The 21,945-nt window shown below is 41.9% G+C and overlaps 1 protein-coding gene across 3 annotated transcripts in view; it reads right to left on the reverse strand.

The window, feature by feature from the left end:
• USP46 (ubiquitin specific peptidase 46) overlaps nt 1-21,945 on the reverse strand; it is a 69,492-nt gene that overhangs the window by 31,305 nt on the left and 16,242 nt on the right. For 2 of the 3 annotated variants that reach the window (XM_017889330.1, XM_017889331.1), the window contains exons 2-4: nt 9,240-9,320; nt 6,147-6,360; nt 4,217-4,446 (exon numbers count right to left, since the gene is read on the reverse strand). In XM_017889330.1, coding sequence (XP_017744819.1) covers nt 4,217-4,446; nt 6,147-6,360; nt 9,240-9,320 — 525 coding nt within the window. The remainder of the gene's footprint in view (nt 1-4,216; nt 4,447-6,146; nt 6,361-9,239; nt 9,321-21,945) is intronic. The other variant, XM_017889332.1, reaches the window with a different exon arrangement.

The raw sequence follows: 21,945 nt of genomic DNA on the forward strand, positions 1-21,945 counted from the left end.
ACCCCAGAGAGAATTTTGCCCATGTGGGCCAGCAGATAGTTTGTAGCAGCACTGTCTACAAGCCAAAACTAGACATACCATATAGAAGAATAGAAAAACAAACTGCAGTATATTCCTACAATGGTATACTATAAAGTAACAATGAATGAACCATGCTACAAAGAAATGGCCAATTCTCAAAAATATTAATATAACCTTTAATGATAATAGCAAGTTTAGAAGAATACATGTATATGATTTCATCTATATAAAAGCCATAAACATGCAGAACTAAGTAAACGTCTAGAAATACACATGCATATGTATGTAAAACTGCAAAGAAAAGATAGCATTGACATACAAAATGGAAGACAGTGGTTATTTCCTGGGCAAAGGATGAGATTGAGAGGAAAATTAAATTGCAAAGAAGTACACAGAGGGTTTCGAAGTTATTGTTAATGTTCCATTTTTTATAGGTGTATATGTCCATGGATTTTTTAAACTATTCTTTAAAATGTATATGTAGCCTATATATAAACATACACTATACACACATACACTTCTTCATAAACATGATGTATTTCCTAATTTAAAAAATAATTTCAATACTTACCAGTCTAGACCAGGCTTTACTATGAATCATTCCTCAATTCTAGCTCATGAAATAAATCAAAATATTTTCCCATAACATATAGTTTTCTTCTTCAAGAAACATGACAAACATTTTCATTTATTTATTCACTCAACTATTTATTGAGTAATTATTATATGTCAAATACTCCTTGGGCACCAGAGAGAGAAACAAAACTGGCCCTATCCCTGTCCTCATCAATCTTATAGTTTAGTAAGGAGGATAGATGCTGCATACAAAATACATATAGATAAATATATAAATACAACAAAGTGCTATCACAGAAAAGTAGACTATTGTAAGATTATACAAGGTGACTTCATTAAGTTGGAAATTCAGAGAATTTGGGATTTAACACAAGTTGAAACCTGAAGAGGTTTTAGTAAAGCAATAGGGGCAGGTGGTGTGCATTCCAGACAGAAAGTGGCATGTGCAAAGGACCTGAAGCAGGAAGGGGTTTAAAACACTTGAGAAGCTACACTAAAGCTAGAGTAAGAAACAGAATAGCAAAGATGACCCTGCAGAGACAGAGAGAGCCAGATTATGTAAGAATTTGTAGGCAGTGGTATTTTCAGTGAGACTGCAGGCCACTACTATACTTTAGGTAGGAGAGTAACATGGAGGAAGGCCAGAGGAAAAAACAGAGAATCCAGTAGGAGTTACTACAGTAGTTTAGTTGAGACTGCCAGCCAAGAGCTGATGGGTGCCTGAGCCAGGATGGTAGCAGGGAGGAAGAAAAGTATATTAAGGGAGATACAGTAGACAGGGAGTGGCAACAGAATAAATGTAAGAGGTGAGGTAAGGATGGCGTGAAGGAGTACACCCTTATTAAATGACAAATATTGAAAATCTGTCAATTGTCATATTTACAATATAGCCCTAGTTTTGATGTTTAAAAGTATACAAAATTATTCTGAAAATAAGCTGAATATCAAAAGGAATAAAAAACTATAATGGATTAAAATACACGAAATATATTAAAATTCATGAATTCATCCTAAATGGTAATACAAAAGACAGAGAGGGAGATAAAGTATATTAAAGGCTCTAACATTGTTGGAAAAGTGGGAAAAAAATGAAAGAAGTCGAAGATGCATGTTGTAATCTCTAGAGTAACCTCTAAATGAATTTGGAAATGTAATATATTAAATGCCAAAAGATGAAAAATATTTCACTGACCCAAAAGAAGAGAGAAAAATGAATATAAAATAGATTAATTAAATAAAAACAGAGTAGGGGCCAGGTGCAGTGGCTCACGCCTATAATCTCAGCACTTTGGGAGGCCAAGGCAGGCAGATTACCTGAGGTCAGGAGTTCGAAACCAGCCTGGCCAACATGGTGAAACCCCGTCTCTACTAAAAATACAAGAGTTAGCCGGGTATGGTGGCAGGCACCTGTAATCCCAGCTACTCAGGAGGCTTAGGCAGGAGAATCACTTGAACCCGGGAGGCAGGGGTTGGAGTGAGCTGAGATCAAGCCACTGTACTCCAGCCTGGGCGACAGAGCGAGACTGTCTCAAAAAAATTTTTTTTAATAAAATAAAAATAAAAACAAAGAGTAGGGTGGTAGAAACATACTGCCATTTTACCATACATGTTAAAGTACACCACAAGGATGTTTCCAGAATGTGGGAAATGCTATAGGACCAACACCCTGATTTCTTCAAAAAACAAATTGCAAGGAAAAAAGGGGGGGAGGGGAGGTTGGAGGTGAGGATCAGGATTGGCCAAAGTGTTAACAATCACTGATCCTGAATGATACACACATGGGAAACACCACACTACTGCCTCTACTTTTGTATTCATTTGAATTTTACTGGAATATAAAGTAGAAAGGAAGAGAGGGAAAATGGGAGGGAGGGAAGAAGAGAGAGCAATACAGAGATGGTGGCAGGGAGGGAAGATCTCTGGATACTTATTGGCATATTTATGTGCAGATAACGTTTTGGCAGGATATATTTTTAAATGTTCAAGTGGTTATCTCTGGGCTAATGTGATCACAATTTTTAGAATGTTACAAATTCATCATCTCTAGGTGGGAAGATTACTGGTAACTTTTAGTCTCTTCTTGTTTAGCTATGTTTTCTAATTGCTTCTACAATGGGTAAAACAGAATGCTTGACTCAAAAATTGTTTAAAAGGATGGAAGAAAGACTGCCAAAACCCAAAAAGCTTCTCCCAACATAGATGTTGATGTGTAAATCTACATTTCTTAAATATTTCTGGGTCACAGCTCGCAATGGACTGAATGTCTGTGTCCTCCCAAAATTCATCCGTTGAAACTCTCATCTCTAATGGGATGGTATTTGGAGATGGGCCTCTGGGAGGCAAACAGGTCATGAGGGTAGAGCCCTCATGATAAGATTTGTACCCTTATAAAAGGAGACCCGAGAGAACTTGCTTTCTCTATCTCCACCAAGTGAGGACACAGCCAGAAGGCAGCTGTCTGTAAGGCAGAAAGAAGGTCCTCACCAAGAACCTGACCCTGCTAGCACCTTCATCTGGGACTTCCAGCCTCTGGAACTGTGAGAAATGATTTTCTGCTGTTTAAGCAATCCAAGAAGGATTGCGTTGTAGGCAGACCAGACTACGACACAGGCTCTTTGCAGAATCTGACAAAAGCTACTAACTCTCTTTCCAGAAAAATGCACAATCTTATAGAATTTTTCATACAGTGTCAAGAAACTTTGAGATCCCTAATGAACCCATAGACTTTCTATGCTGTCAGTAGTAGTTAGAATAAAAAATTATAGCTGACATTTATTGCCCACTTGCCATGTGCCAAGCATGGCTCTAGGTGTCAACTCATTTAATCCTCCCACCAACCCTCCAAGATGGGCATTCTCATCATCCCCATTTTATAGATGAGGAAAGTGAGGACAGAGAAGATTAATAATTTGCACAGGGTCCACTAGTTATTAAGCAGAAAAGCCATCATACAAACTTGGGCAGCCTGGTTCCAGAGCTCAGCTCTTAAACAGCAAAATATGAGGCCACCCACAGAGTTGAAGTTAAACATGCCAAGCAAATATGACATCCTGAATCATGCTCTGGAGAACGTATCTTCAAATTCAATTAACATTAAGTACCTACCATGTGTCAGACCCATCCAAACACATAAGCTCATCCAACCCTCAAAACAGTGCTGTAAGTAACTCGCCCCAAATACGCAGTTAACTGCTATAAAAACAGGAGTCTAGGCTGTCTTCTGACTCCAAGTTCAACATACCACAGCTGATTGCCTCTAAATTGGGGTGATGGTCCTGTTCCACATTACACATGACCTCCCAATGACCAAACTCTTTGTAAGGTAACTGGTTGACATCCAATTCAATAGGTTAAATCTGTAGACCCCAAAATTTGCCCATGATGTAAAGCAATTCAGCATTTGAGATTTTTCTTCATTACTCAGCTTTGGCCTGCTGAGACATCCTGGATGGATATGGGCTTCCAAAAGTTTGCACTTGAGTTTCATATGCATAAATAGGATCATTTACATACACTGCAGATAACTGCTAAATGCTATAATACCACATTGCAATCACATGCAACATAGCCTACATAAATATGAACACGCGAGTTACATGAGAGCTCCCCTAGTACTTACAGTTTCACAGTTCAAGCATCGAGTTTCATTGGTAAGCGTTCCCTGAAAAATCTCATGGACCCAGGTGAGTTCTGGTTTATTATTTTCCGCAGGTTCATTCATGTTGCCATTTTTTAATTTTCCATTTTGTTTTTCCTGTTTCTTCTCCTCCTGCAGGATGTCCGCAATAGTGTTCAGCAAATAATTTAAAAATTCATGAGCATCCTGCTGCATGTAGTTATCAAAGAGATCTGGAAAGGAGAAGGTGGTTATTTCAGTCTCTGCTTCTTGAAAAGCAAATGGACGTAGTTAGTGTTACATGCCATACTTAATTTTTTTTTTTTTTTTTAGAGACGGAGTCTCGCTCTGTCGCCAGATTGGAGTGTAGTGGTATGATCTCAGTTCACTGAAACCTCTGCCTCCCAGGTTCAAGAGATCCTACTGCCTCAGCCTCCTGAGTAGCTGGGGCTACAGGTGCGTGCCACCATGCCCAGCTAATTTTTGTATTTTTAGCAGAGACCAGGTTCACCATGTTGACCAGGATGGTCTTGATCTCTTGACCTCATGATCTGCCCACCTCAGCCTCCCAAAGTGCGGGGATTACAGGCGTGAGCCACCGTGCCCAGAACCCACACTTCAATTTTTATACTGAAAGGGTGAACAGGTATGGAATATAAACATACTGATCTCTACGAGGCAGCTTCAATGAGTAAGTTTCCAAAGAATTTTTTTAATTCATTTCCACTTTCCACCACGTACCAAGAACAAAATTTCCCGTATCTCCCTAGTCATCACATTTATATAAAATTACCAAAAGTTCTATTTGTTCTGCAAAGGAACAGAAGTTACCAGATAAGTTCCCTGATAAAATATCAATTTTTAATATGATGTAACTACCAATGATCAATTAATTATTCATTGGGTAATTTATTCAGAACAACTAGGGTGTCTTCCCAAAGATCATATCAAACCCTGGACCAGCCTGGAAGCAGCCTAGATGAAACACAGAAGGGAGATGAGGGATATGTGTGAGCATGCATCTATCTGATAGTGTTCTGAAACCAAATACAAATGATTCCAGAAGCCTACTGCTGCTCCCCGCCATAAGGACAAACAATCAAAAGATGAATGCAGCTGTGAACCTTCATTATTAATCACGTTCACAACTTGACAGAGTGCTCTGTTTCCTTCTCCACTCAAATTAGTTTTATTCTGGTATGTATAAACTGTAACTTCAAAATATAGCAATCAAATTAAAAGAGATTTTATAAAACAAATACCTGATTAACCATGCACATCTGATGCAGGAAGGCTGAATCTAAGATAAATAGTAATTGCAATAACAAATATCTTTATAGTCATAAAAATTGCCAATACAAAACTTCTGGAATATGTACCTAGTTTCTACTACCTACTCCCCAAAAGAAGATAGAAAAACCAGAAAAATCAGGACTTTTAAACATCATATAAAGCAATCAATTTGATATCCTTCAATTACCTTAGGCAAATGAAAATCAGAGGTATGATATTTAAAACAGCAGAGGCTCTGATTAGATAATAGGCACTTATTTTAATCACCTATGATAAGTGTATAAACCAGTACTATTTTATTCAATTATTGCATCAACCAATTTAGGCCAATAAGTATCCCACTCAGAAGGCTGCCTTGGACACTTTTCTCTCTTACAATGATACTGCCCAGAATGGAGCAAATAAAAAGGTCATTCTAAATTGGAATAATAAATGTGCATTTTTAAGCATGTTTCTAACCCAGTTTTGTTTTATGTTTACTGGGCAGAGAAGAAATGTTTCTTAAAAAATGACACCGAGTAGTTAACCATGCTTATTTTCCCTTTTCGAAAAAATCTCAGCTCTTCCTTTTGAGGAGATACAGAACCATCAATTCTCCTTATTTCAGAGGCTTAAACACATTATACTGCTTACTACTCACCATTCTCTTTTCTCAGCCTTGAAATGAACTTCTTTGGTGGGATGACGCCAACCTTCTTCTTCTGCGTGGCAATGCTGTGGAAAAGGTCCGCCAGGCACGTCAGCAAGTTTTCCTTCTTCTTTTGCTGGGCCTTGTATGCCAACACATTCTCCCGGAATGGACGGCAGAAGTACAACGCCTGAAGCACGGAATTACAGTAGCATGTGTTTCCAAACTGCCAAGGGACAACAGGGATGGTTCAAGTCATTGCCTGGGGATAAGCCACCTTTGGAATAAGTAGTGAGGGTGAGAAGGTCCCCACTCCATGAACTGGCCTGGATGTCCCTGTATTGGAATCCAGTTCACCGTATCAGAAAACTAGTTAACTACTCTAAACACCAGTGACCATCTGATCCACAGAGAAATGAAGAAAAATGCACATCATTCTGGTGCTTCTCTAGCCCATCAAAGTCTCAAGAATGATAACAAGCACTCTGCCTCAATAAAGAGTCTAATGAGACCTGCTGGTGCTTAAAAAAGAGAGAGAGAGAAGCGAAAAAAATCTACATAATGTGGAGACTCAGGAAAGCAGCTGGCTAAATAAAAGATGCACATTGCAACACATCAAAACTCCCACGACAGGGAAAATAAAAATCTGAATCAAAGAGAAATCCAGTAATTAGGAACCACTTGCTCGGCTGAAACAGCCTAAACTGAACGGGGGCTGGTTTTCATTTTTCAATATTCCAGGGCTCCTGCCCACTGGCTCAGACCACATTTCCTCACTTAACGCCGAGCAACGCAGGCAAAAATATGCTGCCTCATGTCACTCTCCCAGCTTCCCACCCTCTGGACTTCTAAATGGCCCTTGATCTTGCCTCTGCCAAGGCAGCAATTGTGCCAATACCATACTACCCAAGTTCCTAGCCTGCAATCACATTAGGGCCCACCCAGTAACATTTTATCCTCTCACAAAGCATGGATACTGAGATTATTATTAAAGAGGGAAAACGTCTCACTGATTTTCAACTGACTGTAAGACCACCTCTGTAGAAGAACACAGCTGAGACTATCACTTTAGAATTTTTCGTGCACAATAAAATTTAAAGAAAAAAATTCTAAGGAAATAACTAACAAGATTAATAACAGATTACGAAATGCTATGTAGGATTGAAATAGAACACGAACACCTTCTCAAAACTGGTTGTTGGCTTGTGTGTCGTTTAGCCAAAAGCGAGACAGATGCTCTGCCATACTTAACATGACATTTCTACGTATGCTAAGATAGAAGACTTCCTATTTTTATATTTTAATCTACTTTGACACAATTATGTAACAGGAGACAAACCTCTTTGTACAGAGACGCTGGAACTTTCATAAATTACCATTCAAAGGGAACATAAATGAAGCTATTAATAAACACAGATCCCACAATCCTTACACAAACTAGGAAATGGCCTTAATTCTTTCTTTCTTTCTTTTTTTTTTTCTCCCCCTCTCCACAATCTGCATTTGTTATTTTTCTTAGCCAGGGCAGAATTCCCATGCCTTGAATAACTCACTTCACAGGGCTAAGCAAAGGCTTGTGCACAATGGCTAAAAAGTTTGTTTTAAAATTTTAAGTCAGTATTTCACCAACACAATGCCCTATATTCCAGGACTTAGCTTTCCTCCTTCCATTCTTTTCTCTTCTATTCAGTATCTCACCTTTCCCCAGACACCCTTCAGTAACACTTGGCCCCAATTCAGTGGATAACTCCTGGGAAGGGAAAGGAACTAACATTTACCGAGTGTCCACAGTATGTCTCAGCTTCATGTCAGGGTTTTAAATAGGTGCTCTCATTTACCCTTCATTATCACCCAAAGGGTAGAAGCCATTATGACCCCCATTTTACAGATGGGGAAATGGAGGCTCAGAGAAAGCAAGTAATTGCCCAAGATCACACAAGCTAGGGAGTAACACAGGCAGAATTCAAACCGAAGTCTGTATTATTAAAGCCAATGTTATTCCTATTATGTCATGGGCAGCACTTACTTGCAGAGAATATTTCCAGCTTTCCCAGTGGAAATTACTATTTACCACACCTGGGCACTGACAGACTACGTTCAGCATAATTATTCAGAAAACCAATTGTTTATGAGTTAGTATTTGATGTCACTTAACACCTATATCACAGAGAAAAAGGATCAAGTGAGGAAGAAAGCTCATGAGGATAGAGGCACACCGCCTCTACCGTGTTACTACTCCGTTATCATCAACCTACCAAGGAAGCAGAGCTGCTGGGTCCAGCCTTCTACAAAGGAGGTTACTGCTGAGCACAAAAAAAATGAGGCCAGGAATTTCTGAGATAAAATGGTCCCAGTTTTCCCTCCCAACCTGTCCTGCTTCAGGTATACCACCAACTTACACTGTTAAAGAAAGACACTGGCAATGTGCTGGTAACATTTTTAAAACGCTGGTTGTACTGATGCAAACTTAAAGAAAGACTGGCTAAACAGTTCATCCAGAGGACACAGGGAGAACATATAAAAGCAGATTTGGGGCCTGGTGCGGTGGCTCACGCCTGTAATCCCCGCACTTTGGGAGGCCAAAGCGGGTAGATCACCTGAGGTCCGGAGCTCGAGACCAGCCTGGCCAACATGGCAAAACCCCGTCTCTACTAAAAAATCAGCCAGACATGGTAGCACATGCCTGTAATCCCAGCTACTCGGGAGGCTGAGGTAGGAGGTGGAGGTTGCAGTGAGCTGAGATTGCGCCACTGCACTCCAACCTGGGTGACAGAGCAAGACTCTGTCTCAAAACAGAACAAAAAAAAACAGATTTGGCTACAAAGACTAATGAGGTTATTATGAAAGTTATGTGTGCAAAGGAAATTCCTTAAAGCATGGGGGGGGGAATGTAAATTTGACCCAAAATGCAATAATGAAATGTTTTTTGCTGGGACAACTCATACTTTCAAAAATAGGTTAAGTTGCCTCCTCCCCAACGCTGGCATTCTACTAAGGAGCATAACCAATCATTTAAAAATTGGCAGTGATAAAAATGCACTTAGAGTGGAGTTGCTTCATATACCCCAAAACATTTGATGAAAATAAAACATTTTACATACTTACATTGACCAATCCGAAATAGTGTTCATTGATTGGAAACTGCTCTGGACCAATGTCTTTTTCCAGAGCAGAGGCATTGGTGCCCTAAAAGAGAAAAATAGCAAAAGTTCTGTTGCATGTAAAATAGATGAAAAGTAAAATCATACTTAGAAGAGTCTACTATTGAGACAAGCATCTCCCCCGGTCAACATGGTATTTGGTGATGTTTGTGCTGAAGGAAAATGTGTCAGAAGTAAAGCAGAAGAGCAGTTAATAATGTCAGCCTTATTCTTCTCCTCATTGAACTTATTCATCCCCTCAAACCTAATCTACTTGACTTCAATTTTCTTCCAATTAGAAAAGAAAGTTTGAGATAGGCAAATGAACAAACAATCACCAAGAACTTCTGAATAAGGAACATGGGCATTTCAAACAGCTACAGCAGCTTTTGTAATATTTGATGGCATACAGAATCATATTACCACTATCAAAGTCAATGTCTTCATTTTAATAAAGATTTACTGAGCACCCACTAAGCCAGACACTGTTCTCTAGGTCTGGGCATGGATAACAGAACAGTGAACTAAACACACGATGCCTGCTCTCATGGAGTTCGCATTTTAGCAGATGAAGACAGACTGAAAGGAAAAGTGTGCTGGAGAGTTTATTTAAAAATAATAGTGCAGGGGCTCGGTGCAGTGTCTCACGCCTGTAATCCTAGCACTTTGGGAGGCCGAGGCGAACGGATCACTTGAGGTCAGGAGTTCGAAACCAGCCCAGCCAACATGGTAAAATCGCATCTCTACTAAAAATACAAAAATTAGCCAGGTGTGGTGGCAGGCATCTGTAATCCCAGCTACTCAGGAGGCTGAGACATAAGAACTGCTTGAACTCAGAGGCTGGAGGTTGCAGTGAGCCAAGATTGTGCCACTGCACTCCAGTCTGGGTACAGAATGAGACTCCACTGGAAGGGAAGGAGAAGGGGAATGGGAAGGGGAAGGGGAAAGGGAAGGGAGATGGATGGAGGGAGGGAGGGAGGGAGGAAGGAAGGAAGGCAGGCAGGCAGGAAGGCAGGAAGGCAGGAAGGCAGGAAGGCAGGAAGGCAGGAAGGCAGGAAGGAAGGAAGGAAAATACTGCAATGGAGAAAAATAAAGTAGGAAATGTGGATGGGGAAGACAAGGAGTAAGGATGGGGGAGAGGTATGCAGGCTGTAGAGGGTGGATAGCAGCACTTTTATTTTTTTATTTTATTTTTTGAGACAGGTTGTTACTCTATCACCCAGGCTAGAGTGCAGTGGATTATGGCTTACTGTAACCTCAAATTCCTGGGCTTAAGTGATCCTACTACCTCAGCCTCCCAAGTAGCTGGGACTACATGTGCACACCACCATGACCAGCTAATTTTTTTTATTTTTGGTAGAGACACGGTCTCATTATGTTGTCCAGGCTGGTCTCAAACTCTTGGCCTCAAGCAATCCTCCCACCTCATCCTCCCAAAGTGCTGAGATTATAGGTGTGAGCCACAATGCCCAGCCTGCACCTTTAAATAGAGTGGTCAGGGAAGGCCTTACTGAGAAGGCAAATGTCCAAAGAATATTGTAAATAGTGAAGAAATACAAGTTAAAACCTAACCTTTCCCAAATGCATCAAATTGGTAAGCCACATGACAATCCGACATGATAACAGCTACTGGGTACACCTTCTATGTGCCACGGACTATGCTATTTATGCTCACAACAATCCTGTGAGGTAAGTACTATTACTATCCCCATTGCACGGACAAGGAACTTAAGACTCAAACGCATTTAAGAATTCACCTAAGGTCCATTGTAAGTGGTAGAGCTAGGACTTGAACCCAAGAGGCAGACTTGAGAGTCCACAATCATAAGCAAATGCTGTACACAGCAATTCTAATATTAAACCTTTTGTTGAGTCCCATTAAGGGTCAGTTACTGGCAAATGATTATCATCACTTCACAAGACCTGAATGAGTCTTCTAGGATTAGGAAAAGTGACCCAAGTTCAGTCCAATATGGTAAGTAGTTTGGGAAGCAGGTAAAATAAGACTCCATTTGTACCATGGACTCTATCATCATTCTAGAGAAGGCTCTGTCTACCTTCGCAGGCCATCATGGAAGACTAACAGCTCACAGAAACTCAAGACTTGAGAGACAGGTATTTTTAAATGAATAAGAAAAAAGTTTTGGCTGGACATGGTGGCCCACACCTGTAATTCCAGCACTTTGGGAGGCCAAGGTGGGCGGATCCCTTGAGCCCCAGTGGTTCGAGACCAGCCTGGGCAACATGGTGAAACCCTGTCTCTACAAAAGATACAAAATTTAGCGGGACGTGGTGGCACAAACCTGTAGTTCCAGCTACTCAAGAGGCTGAGGTGGAAGGATCATCTGAGCCTGGGGAGGTAGAGGCTACAGTGAGCTGTGATGGCACTATTGCATTCCAGCCTCGGCAACAGAGTGATACCCTGTCTCAAAAAAGAAGAAAGAAAAGAAAAGAAGGAAAGGAAAGGAAAGGGGAAAGGAAAAGAAAAGGAAAAGAAAACGAAGGAAGGAAGGAAGGAAGATTTCATTTTTTTTTTTTTTTGAGACGGCAGTCTCGCTCTGTCGCCCAGGCTGGGTGCAGTGGCCGGATCTCAGTCACTGCCAAGCCGGCCTCCCGGGTTTACGCCATTCTCTGTTCGCCTCCAGTAGCTGGGACTCAGGCACCGCCAACTGCACGCTACGTTTTTTGTATTTTTAGTAAGAGGGGTTTCGCGTGTAGCCGGATGGTCTCTGATATCCTGACCTCGCTGATCCACCGTCTGGCCTCAAGTGCTGGGATTACAGGCTTGGAGCCACCGCGCTGGCGATTTTAAAATTGATCTGCTGTTATTATTTATTCTGGACTCACAACTGCCATCTCCTCTCGCAGAAAGAAATGACCAAAACATAACTGAGAACCAGTCAAAATGGCCACTTGTCCCTAAGTAAACACTAAATGCAAAATGACCCTCCTCAGACCACAGAACTACAGTAGAAATGGCACACAGCTTCCCCTCATCATAACATCCTTCAAATTCCACTTGTTTCCTAGGTCCTTAATACTGTTGCACCAAACTAATAACTCCCTTTACCTGTCATCTGAGACTTAGAGTTCAAGGATTATTTGTGTCTAGGATAGTTTCCATGTTTTTCATTAGTCACTGCCTTCACAATAATGTGACACTATATACAAGGCTGAATTTTTGAAATAACATATCAAATTACGGTAGGACTTTATAGTGTAGACAAAATCACTAAAATTTTCAATAAAGTTATATCTCAAGCATAAATCAATGTAAATAATGCATATTAAATATACCCCATAGCCATTTTCAAGCAAAATTAGGATATATGGCTTAGAGCCTAAGAGGAATATCAGATATAAAAGTATAGCACATGGAGACAGATACCATTAAATCTTTCTTTATGAGGGAGGAACATTCAATTTAATCCATGATTTTTGCTATTTGGAAATTCTTAGGTTCGGTTTGCTTCTTCTACCTATCTTAATATTTTCCCATTTTGGGAGGTGGCAACCTGGAGGTGGAGGTCATGACTCATACAAAGCATGGCAACCCAGGGGCCAGTGTTCAAGAGAAATACACTGGAGACAGAGGCCTGGCCCACTCAGGCAGGAAGCTGGGTGTACCACAGCACAGCACAGCACAGCAAAAAATCAAAGTGAGCTCTCTGTGCCTTCAGTGAAACCTTGCTCTACTCTGAGGTCAGCACTTCCTCACCACCCCTCAGGTTGAGTTGCTTGGGTCTGGAAGGGTCATGAGGAGAAGTTGGCTGGGCCCTGATCCTTGGCGCTGCTTCTAGACCATGATACCCTCACCTTCCTGTAAAAACACTTCCCTTTCTTTTTTTTTCTTTTGAGACACGGTCTTGCTCTGTCCCCAGGCTGAAGTGCACTGGCTTGACCTTAGCTCACTGCAACCTCCACCCCCCAGGTTCAAACAATTCTCCTGGGCCGGGCGCAGTGGCTCACGCCTGTGATCCCAGAGCTTTGGGATGCCAAGGCGGGCAGATTGCCTGAGATCAGGAGTTTGAGACCAGCCTGGCCAACATGATGAAACCCTGTCTCTACTAAAAATACAAAAATTGACCAGGCGTGATGGTGGGCACCTATAATCCCAGCTACTCGGGAGGCTGAGGCAGGAGAATCACTTGAACCCAGGAGGCGGAGGTTGCAGTGAGCCGCGATCGTGCCATTGCACTCCGGCCTAGGTGACAAGAGCAAGACTTTGTCTCAAAAAACAAAACAAAACAAAAAAAATTCTCCTGCCTCAGCCTCCTGAGTAGCTGGGATTACAGGCACCCGCCACCATGCCCAGCTAATTTTTGTATTTTTACTAGAGATGGGGTTTCACCATGCTGGCCAGGCTGGTCTCAAACTCCTGACCTCAAGTGATCCACCTGCCTCGGCCTCCCAAAGTGCTAGAATTACAGGTATGAGCCACCACGCCCAGTCAAAACATCTCCCTTTCTGAGGTCTATAACTCCCACCACTGTAAAGCTCCCTCCTTGCCCCTCTTCTTGGCTGACCCCAGCTCATGGAAGACCTACACTTATACTACAACTCTTATCATCCCAGGTGATTTCAACACCCATGAGCCATCCCACACATGATCTCGCAGCAACTTGATGTCCTATTTTTCAATTGTCTTTTATTTCACTCCACTTTTTAAAATTCCATTACACTTCAGCTACCCCTCCCACAGACACCCTGGATCTGGTCATCACCCTGAAATCCTCAAATGCAGCTGCCCACAATCTACCCAAACTCAGCTGTCAGCTGGCTGCTTCTACCTCTTTTTTTTTTTTTTTTTTGGCCTCCTTATACCCTCCAGGCAATGTTACCACTGGCTTCTTTTAAGCCCGCAGTCCTAGCCACACCTACATCTCTCCAGAACCTCTAGTCCTCTACTTTCTCATTCAGCTTTGAGTCTGTGGATAACGGATCCAGCTGCTCTTCTAAATAGCCCTCACCCTGCCCTTTGGCCATACCATCTGGTAAGAAAGCCAAGCCAGTGTAAACCAAACATTTTCCTCTCTGAACATACACCCAGACAAATGTGCAATGCTAGAGGGAAAAAAAGTCAAACAACCAAGCTGACTAGATTCATTGGAATGCCCCCATTTCAAGTGGCCCACAACAGGTCCCATATTCCAGGGTTTCTTCAGTGCATTCCCTTTCCACTCCACAGTGCTCATTTCCAGCGGTCCCCAAGCTCCTCAAAACCTTGCCATCCCCTTGACCCTTCTCACTGGCCTTCCACTCAACAGAAAAAAGCAAAACAAAACATTAACTGTTAGACAGGGACTCCCCCAACTTCCTACATGCCTCTTTCTTGCTAATGACAGAGAGGTCTCTCTTGTCCAAGGGCAATCTCTCCTCCTCTATCAGATCCTTCTCATCAGCATTTAAACATGCTCCAGCTCCCATATCAAAAATATACACACCCACACTGCCCCAAACATCACCTCCAGTTATCAGGTCCTCCTCACTTCCCCCTCAGAGCTAAACTTTCTTAAACAATTGTTTATTCTGAAACATTTATGGATGAATCAGATGATTTCTGAGACGGGTCTCAAACAATCTGGTGGTGAGGTGAGGAGAAGTGGGGGTTGGGGGGATAAAGCTATGTTGTTGAAGTTGAGTGATGGGTGTGTAGGAGCTCACTGTGCTTTCTGTTTATTTTTCACATATATGTATATAGGCAAAATAGTAGCCCCCCTAACCTCCATAACTAGAGAATACATGACCTGACATGGCAAAAGGAAATTCAGGCTGTAGATGGAATTAATTTGCTAACCCAGTGACCTTACAATAGGGAGATTGTCCTGTATTCTCCAGGTAGGCCCAATGGGATCAATCACAAGGGTCCTTCCAAGTGAGAGACAGAAGAAAAAGAGATCAGAGTGAGGCAATGTGTGAGGTCTCAGCTCGCCCTCACTGGCTTTGAAGATGGAGGAAGAGGCCAGAGACCAGCAAGGCAGGCAGCCTTTGGAAAACAGGAAAGGCAAGAAAATGGGTCTCCTTTCAGCCTCCTGGAAGAGCACAGTCTGGCACCACCTTGATTTTAGCCCGGTGAGACCCATTTCAGACTTCTGACCTCCAGAATTGTAAGATCAAAAATGTATATTGTTTAAAACACTAAGTTGGCCAGGTGTGGTGGCTCAAGCCCGTAATCCTAGCACTTTGGAGTCTAAGGCGGGCGGATCACAAGGTCAGGAGTTCAAGATCAGCCTGGCCAATATGGTGAAACCCCCGCCTCTAGTGAAAATACGAACATTAGCCAGGCGTGGTAGCAGGCACCTGTAGTCCCAGCTACTCGGGAGGCTGAGGCAGGAGAATTACTTAAACCTGGGAGGCAGAGGTTGCAGTGAGCCGAGATGGTGCCACTGCACTCCAGCCTGGGCAATAGAACAAGACTCTATCTCAAAAAAAAAAAAAGACACTAAATTAATGGTAATTTGTTACAGCAGTAATAGTAAATTAATACAAAATGTCTCAGGCGTTCCATAATAAAATCATGTTTTTCTTTTTTATGAGACAGGGTCTCACTCTATTGTCCAGACTGCGGTGCACTGGTGTGATCTCGGCTCACTGCAGCCTTGACCTCCCAGGCTGAAGCAATCCTCCCACCTCAGCCTTCCAAGTAGCTGGGACTACAGGTGCGAACCCCCACACCTAGATAATTTTTGTATTTTCTGTAGAGACAGTTTTGCCATGTTGCCCAGGCTGGCCTCAAACTCCTGGGCCCAAGCGATCTGCCTACTTTGGCCTCCCAAAGTGCTGGGATAACAGGTATGAGCCACCGCACCCAGCCTCCTAATAAAATCTCAAGACTTGTCTCTACTTCCTCATCTCCAAATCACTCCTCAGAAAGCCCCTTCTGGGCTCTACCCTCACTTCATCACTGTTGAGTTTCAAATGTGGCAAACTCCATGGCACTTTTAGGTGGCTGACTTTTTCCAGGGGCTGTCTGGGGCCCTCCACCCTCTCCCAGGCCCAGGCAGGAAGCACTCACATGGCTTTAGTCAGCTGCTATGTGCCAACCATTTCCAACTCTTTCTCGGCAGCCTGGAAACCTCATTTGTGAGCTCCAGGCTGAATGAATACTGGCAAGTCCACTTATTTGTCTCACAGGATCTCAAAATCAATTTACCTAAAACTAGATTTTTCACTTATCGAGTGTTTCCCTGCTCAGAAAAGGACAATACCCTCCTCTTCTTGGCTCATGCCAGAAACCTACGGGTCATGCCGACATCGTCCTCTGCACTCTTCACCCATCCATCACTGTCCTATTGCCTCACCCTCATTAAATCTCTCGATCCCATGTGCTTCTCTTTTACTGTACTGCCACCAGCTAGGTCAGACTACCAGATCTCTCATCTGAATGACAACCACATTATGAGTGGCCTCTACCACCCATCTTACCTACCTCTAACCCCACCATCAACGCTGCAAAAAGTGCTCTTGTAAAATATGACTCTGCTAAAAATCCTCCAGTGACCTTCACTGCTGTCTCCAACCTCATCTCCTGCCCCCATCCCCTGTCCCAATGGCCCTCGTGCTGTTCTTTGGTACCTCAAATGCCCCCTGCTTACTATTTGAGTACTCCTCCTTCTCTGCTTCTTCAGACGCCTGTGTCCCAGCATCCTGCAAGGCCAGCTTAAAGGTCAGCTCCCAGGAGAATTCTACACTGGCACCCCTAAGTTAAGTCACCCTCTGTGACAGAGAGAACACTGCCCCTCCCAAAGTTGTCCAGGCCCTAATCCCTAGAACCCATGACAATGTTACCTTATGTGGCAAAAGGGACTTTGCACATATGATTAAATAATTAAGAACCTAGAGATGGGGAGATATCCTGGATTATCCAAGAGACCCAGTGTAATTACAAGTGACTTCAAGAGAGGGAGGCAGGAAGGTCAGAGTCAGTGGGGAGACTGACAACAGACGTAGAGGTCAGACAGAGAGACTGAAGATGCCATGCTGCTGGCCTTGAAGAGGGATGAAGGAGCCATGAGCCAAGGGATGCAGGCAGCCTCTACAAAGTACAAAAGGCAAGGAAATAGACTCTCCCCTAGAGCCTCTGGAAGGTGTACAGCCCTGCTGCACCTGGATTTTAAGGCTTGTGACCTCCAGAACTGTAAGATAATATATTTGTGTCTTTTTAACCTACTAAGTTTTTGGTAATTTTTACAGCAGCAATAGGAAAGTAATACACCCCTCCCCAAGCTCCACTTCCCACTCATAGCATCCTGTATGTCTCCTTTGTATATTCCAGTTATTATTTATATAATTATTAACATCTGTCAAATGCCCTAAATTATATATATATTATATATATATAATTTTGTGTGAATATATATAGATATTGCTAATGCGAGCAAAGAACGTGTCTGACCTGCCCAATACTGCGCTCTCAGTGGCTAGCACATAGTAGTCCCACAATACCTGCTGCATGAACTGATGCCTGGATGAATGCGTGCGTGGACAGGGATGGGTAGGGCTGCCTGGGTAGCTTCCATGTGTATGATAATTTGGAAACATATGTTTGTGCACTCCCTATGTACTGTTCAGTGAGGCATAAGCAGTACCCTTCATCACTTCCCCATTCTCCCTTCCCTTTTATAGACACATACTCTAAGAATTGGTTTCCATGGATACAGAATGTCACTGATATTGACATTTGGAACCAAACTCTTATTTCACATGCTAGCATTTTTCATTGGTAACGTGAATTTTTGTGCATCCTTAACAGACTTAGGGCTTAAATATGTGAAATGTAAATGTTTGCATGATAAAAGAACACAGACATGATGGGGAATGTTTCATGAGATGACGATGATAATTGCTTAAAGATAAATTAAGCAGTAGTATCAAAGTTTTAAATGACCACAACCTTCAACTCTGCAATTCGACTTTTTTTATTCTACTATATTTTCATACAGGTGGAAAAGAGATAAAGGCTGTAAAAGACTCAAATAATATAAGTGTGGCTTAAACAAGATGGAAATTTATTTTTCTCTCATGTAAGTATGCAAGAGGACGCAGTGTGGGCTTGATACAGCAGCTCTGCAGTGTTGAGGACTCAGGGTCCTTTTACCTTGTTGCGCTGTCATCCTGAAGAGCCAGTTTCTATCTTTGGAACCAATATGGCTACTCTAGCTCATACCATCAAATGACCTCTGCCAGGGGGAAGCAGAAAAAAAAATGGGAAAGGACTGATCCTCTTCTTTCAAAGATGCTCCTGGAAGCTGCACAAGTTACTTTTGCTCACAATCCTACTAGCCAGAATCTAATCTAGTCATATGGCCACACCTAGCTGCAAGGGAGCTTGGCAAAGGTGGCCTTTACCTGCAGCCATGACCAGGTAAAATATCTCTAGAAATGAAAAATTCATTTTTTTTTTTTTTTTTTGAGACAGCTTCTCACTCTGTCGCCCAGGCTGGAGTGCAGTGGTGCCAACAGGGTTCACTGCAGCCTCAACCTCTCAGGCTCAAGTGATCCTCCTACCTCAACCCCAAGAGTAGCTGGTACTACAGGCATGTGCTACTATGCCTGGCTTTTTTTTTTTTTGTAGAGTCAGGGTCTTGCCATGTGTCCAGGCTGGTCTCGAAATTCCTGGGCTCAAACAATCCTTTCCCCTTGACCCCCTAAAGTGCTGGGATTACTGGTGTGAGCCATTGTGCCTGGCTGAAAAATGGATACTGAGGAGACAATCAGCAGTCATATCCCTGCAGCAAGGTTTGTATCAGGAAAAAAGAAAAAGAAAAAAGAAAGTAACTTGAATTGGTTAAATAATTATAGTAATTCATATGATGGAATACCATGTAGCTAATTTAAAAAGTAAAGTTACCCTACAGGTACTGCTATGAAAATTTGCCTAAGATACAATGATAAGTAAAAACATGTTACAGAGTAACAACGTGTTGTATAGGACAATACTGTAAATGTGGTTCATTCCATCAACAGACACTGAGCCCTGCGGTGTGCCTGGCTCTATTCTACATCTGAGGGACACAAGGTGAACAAAGCAGACCAGGCCACTGTATTCAACATCTACATTTTAATGGAAATTTCTGAAAGAACACTTGAGAGATTATAACAGTGGTCCCCAGCATCGGGGAGTAGGCCTAGAAGAAGAGGAGGTTAAGAACGGGCTTTTCCTATTATCTTTTTAACTCTTTGGATTTGCACTATTAGCATATATTATTTTTTATTAAAATTTTAGCTCAGGCTCATGGCTGTAATCCCAGCAGTTTGGGAGGCCAAGACAAGTGGATCATCTGAGGTTGGTAGTTCAAGACCAGCCTGACCAACATGGAGAAACTCCATCTCTACTTAAAAAAAAATACAAAATTAGCCAGGCGTGGTGGCGCATGACTGTAGTCCCAGCTACTCAGGAGGCTGAGGTAGGAGAATTGCTTGAACCCGGGAGACAGAGGTTGCAATGAGCCAAGATCGCACCATTGCACTCCAGCCTGGGCAACAAGAGCAAAACTCCATCTCAAAAAAAAAAAAAAAAAAATTAACAAATGTTTAAAAATGTAAATAAAAGTTTAGTAAATGAATGCCCTGTAGACCAGTTGCCTAAGGCCCTTGGCAAATACCTCAGAGTTGTATTTGGCCTTTTTTTTTTCACCACAATGAAATGCCTTTGATTTCAGTCACTTTACCTCTTTGTGGCCTTAGATTCCTGGCTGAGAGGTTGGGCTGCTGATATCCAGTCTGACTATTCCTCAGGGCAGCAGAGAGAATGAAGCAAAAACTGGGAATGTTATCAGCACTGTATAAATCGTAAAGTATGTTACAAATCCAAGAGACTGCACTTCTATTGCTAGCACCCTGCACAAGACACAAAAGGCAATGAGGGGCACTGAAAAATAATTGCTATATGACCAGATGGTGAACAAAGTACCTATCTAGTGGGCTAAATCACAGGGTCTGGAAGCATAAGAAACATAGGGTTCTTATTTCCATCAGTAAAAAATGTAGTAACCTTTGAAAAACAATGCAGCCAACTTTATTAAAAATAGCATCTGAGCTGGACAAGTTCCAACAAGACTATAATCTTAGCTCCTCAAAGCACCTCTGAAAGTAATTCTATGACTACCAAGGGGTGCTACTAAAACACAAACAACAATAACAAAATCCCAGGAAGGATGATTCATAAATGCATAAGATGGAAAAAGAAAGAAATGTTTTGAAGCAATTTACAAGAAAAACAAGTTAGAATTTCTTCCTTGGTTGGGAGGTAAAGGATGAAGATGGCCTTGCCCAGAAGGAGGAAACAATGAAAACAATGGCATTAAAAGGTCTGGAAAAACCAATGAGAACTCTGTTGAAATATGGAAGAACCTAAAACAAAAACACAGGGACCAGGAAGGGTCCTTGGAGAAGAGCCAGACCATGCCACAGATTAAAAAACGAAGGCCCAAAGAAGTAAACGTACTTGCCCAAGATCTTTCCAAGGCAGCTCATTTATCTGCATCCTAGGACATGCAACCTTTCTTTCAAGTTTGTACAAGGAAGGGAAACAAGAAAGGCCAAAGATAACATGTAAGGATTTCTAAGTACATAGAGAATAAGTCATTAATTATACACCATAAATTAAAGTAGATGACAGGAAAGGTGAACATTGCTGCTAAAACCACATTTGTAGATCTATGGTTCAAAAGGCTACTCTACTTATCAACTATATTTTCAAAGTACAAAGCACATAAAGGACCTATTTTCAAAAGGACTAGTGTTCCCAAAAATCTGATAACAAAGATCATTCCTATAGTCTTGTGGAGAAAGTGAAGCAAAAATGAAGTGATTCAGCCCAAGATCTCAGGATGAGTCAGAAGTCACCTGACAGAATTCAAGTGTGATCACAGAGGAATTATGGCCACTGATGCCTCTCATGTAATTAATAATAATAGAGAACTCATAAATAGCATAGACTGTGTATAGTCACATTCTAGGGATTTTACCTGTATTTCATTCATTTTAATCCTCATAATAACTCTGAGGCAGATGCTGCTACTGGCCTTATTTTAAAGATAAGAAAATTAAGAGGGCAGGGAACTATTCAAGTTCACACAGCTGCTAAGTACTGGAATTGGGTTTGAACTTGAACAATCTGGCTCCAGTGTGTGTACCCCCAACTACTACATAATATTGACTCTCAGGGAGGCAGAGTCTCCTTGGAACCACAGAACTGAAAGAACTGAAGAAACCGAAGAGGTCACGAAGTTGTCAGGAGAACCCCCTTCCTTCTGAAGCACCCCTTGAAATTTTCCAGAATGAGAGCACACAAGTCCTTTTCCGTGAAATCTCTACAGAGTACTGGCAACCTGTTTACAGGAAACATAAAATTGAGATCGGGAGTCAGGGGAGACATGAGATGTAGTCAAGAGGAAAGCAGATTTTTTTTCAAAATCATTTCAAAGACTGTGGACCTTTTATCTAGCCAAATAATAAAAACCAATAATGTCAACTTTTAAAAAGCTAAAAGAGAAAACCATATCAAAAAGCGAATTTGAATTCTAGGGAGTAAACCATTTTACACCTAATAATGAAATAATGTGCAATCTTCTCTACTAAATACTTGGATAGATACTGACAATAATATAACAAAAACAATGGAAAAGGGAGAGAGAGAAAGTGCATACGCAGAACAAAATGTGTTAATA

This window comes from Rhinopithecus bieti, unplaced genomic scaffold, assembly GCF_001698545.2.
Source record: "Rhinopithecus bieti isolate Rb0 unplaced genomic scaffold, ASM169854v2 scaffold_19114, whole genome shotgun sequence".
Classification (NCBI taxonomy): domain Eukaryota; kingdom Metazoa; phylum Chordata; class Mammalia; order Primates; family Cercopithecidae; genus Rhinopithecus; species Rhinopithecus bieti.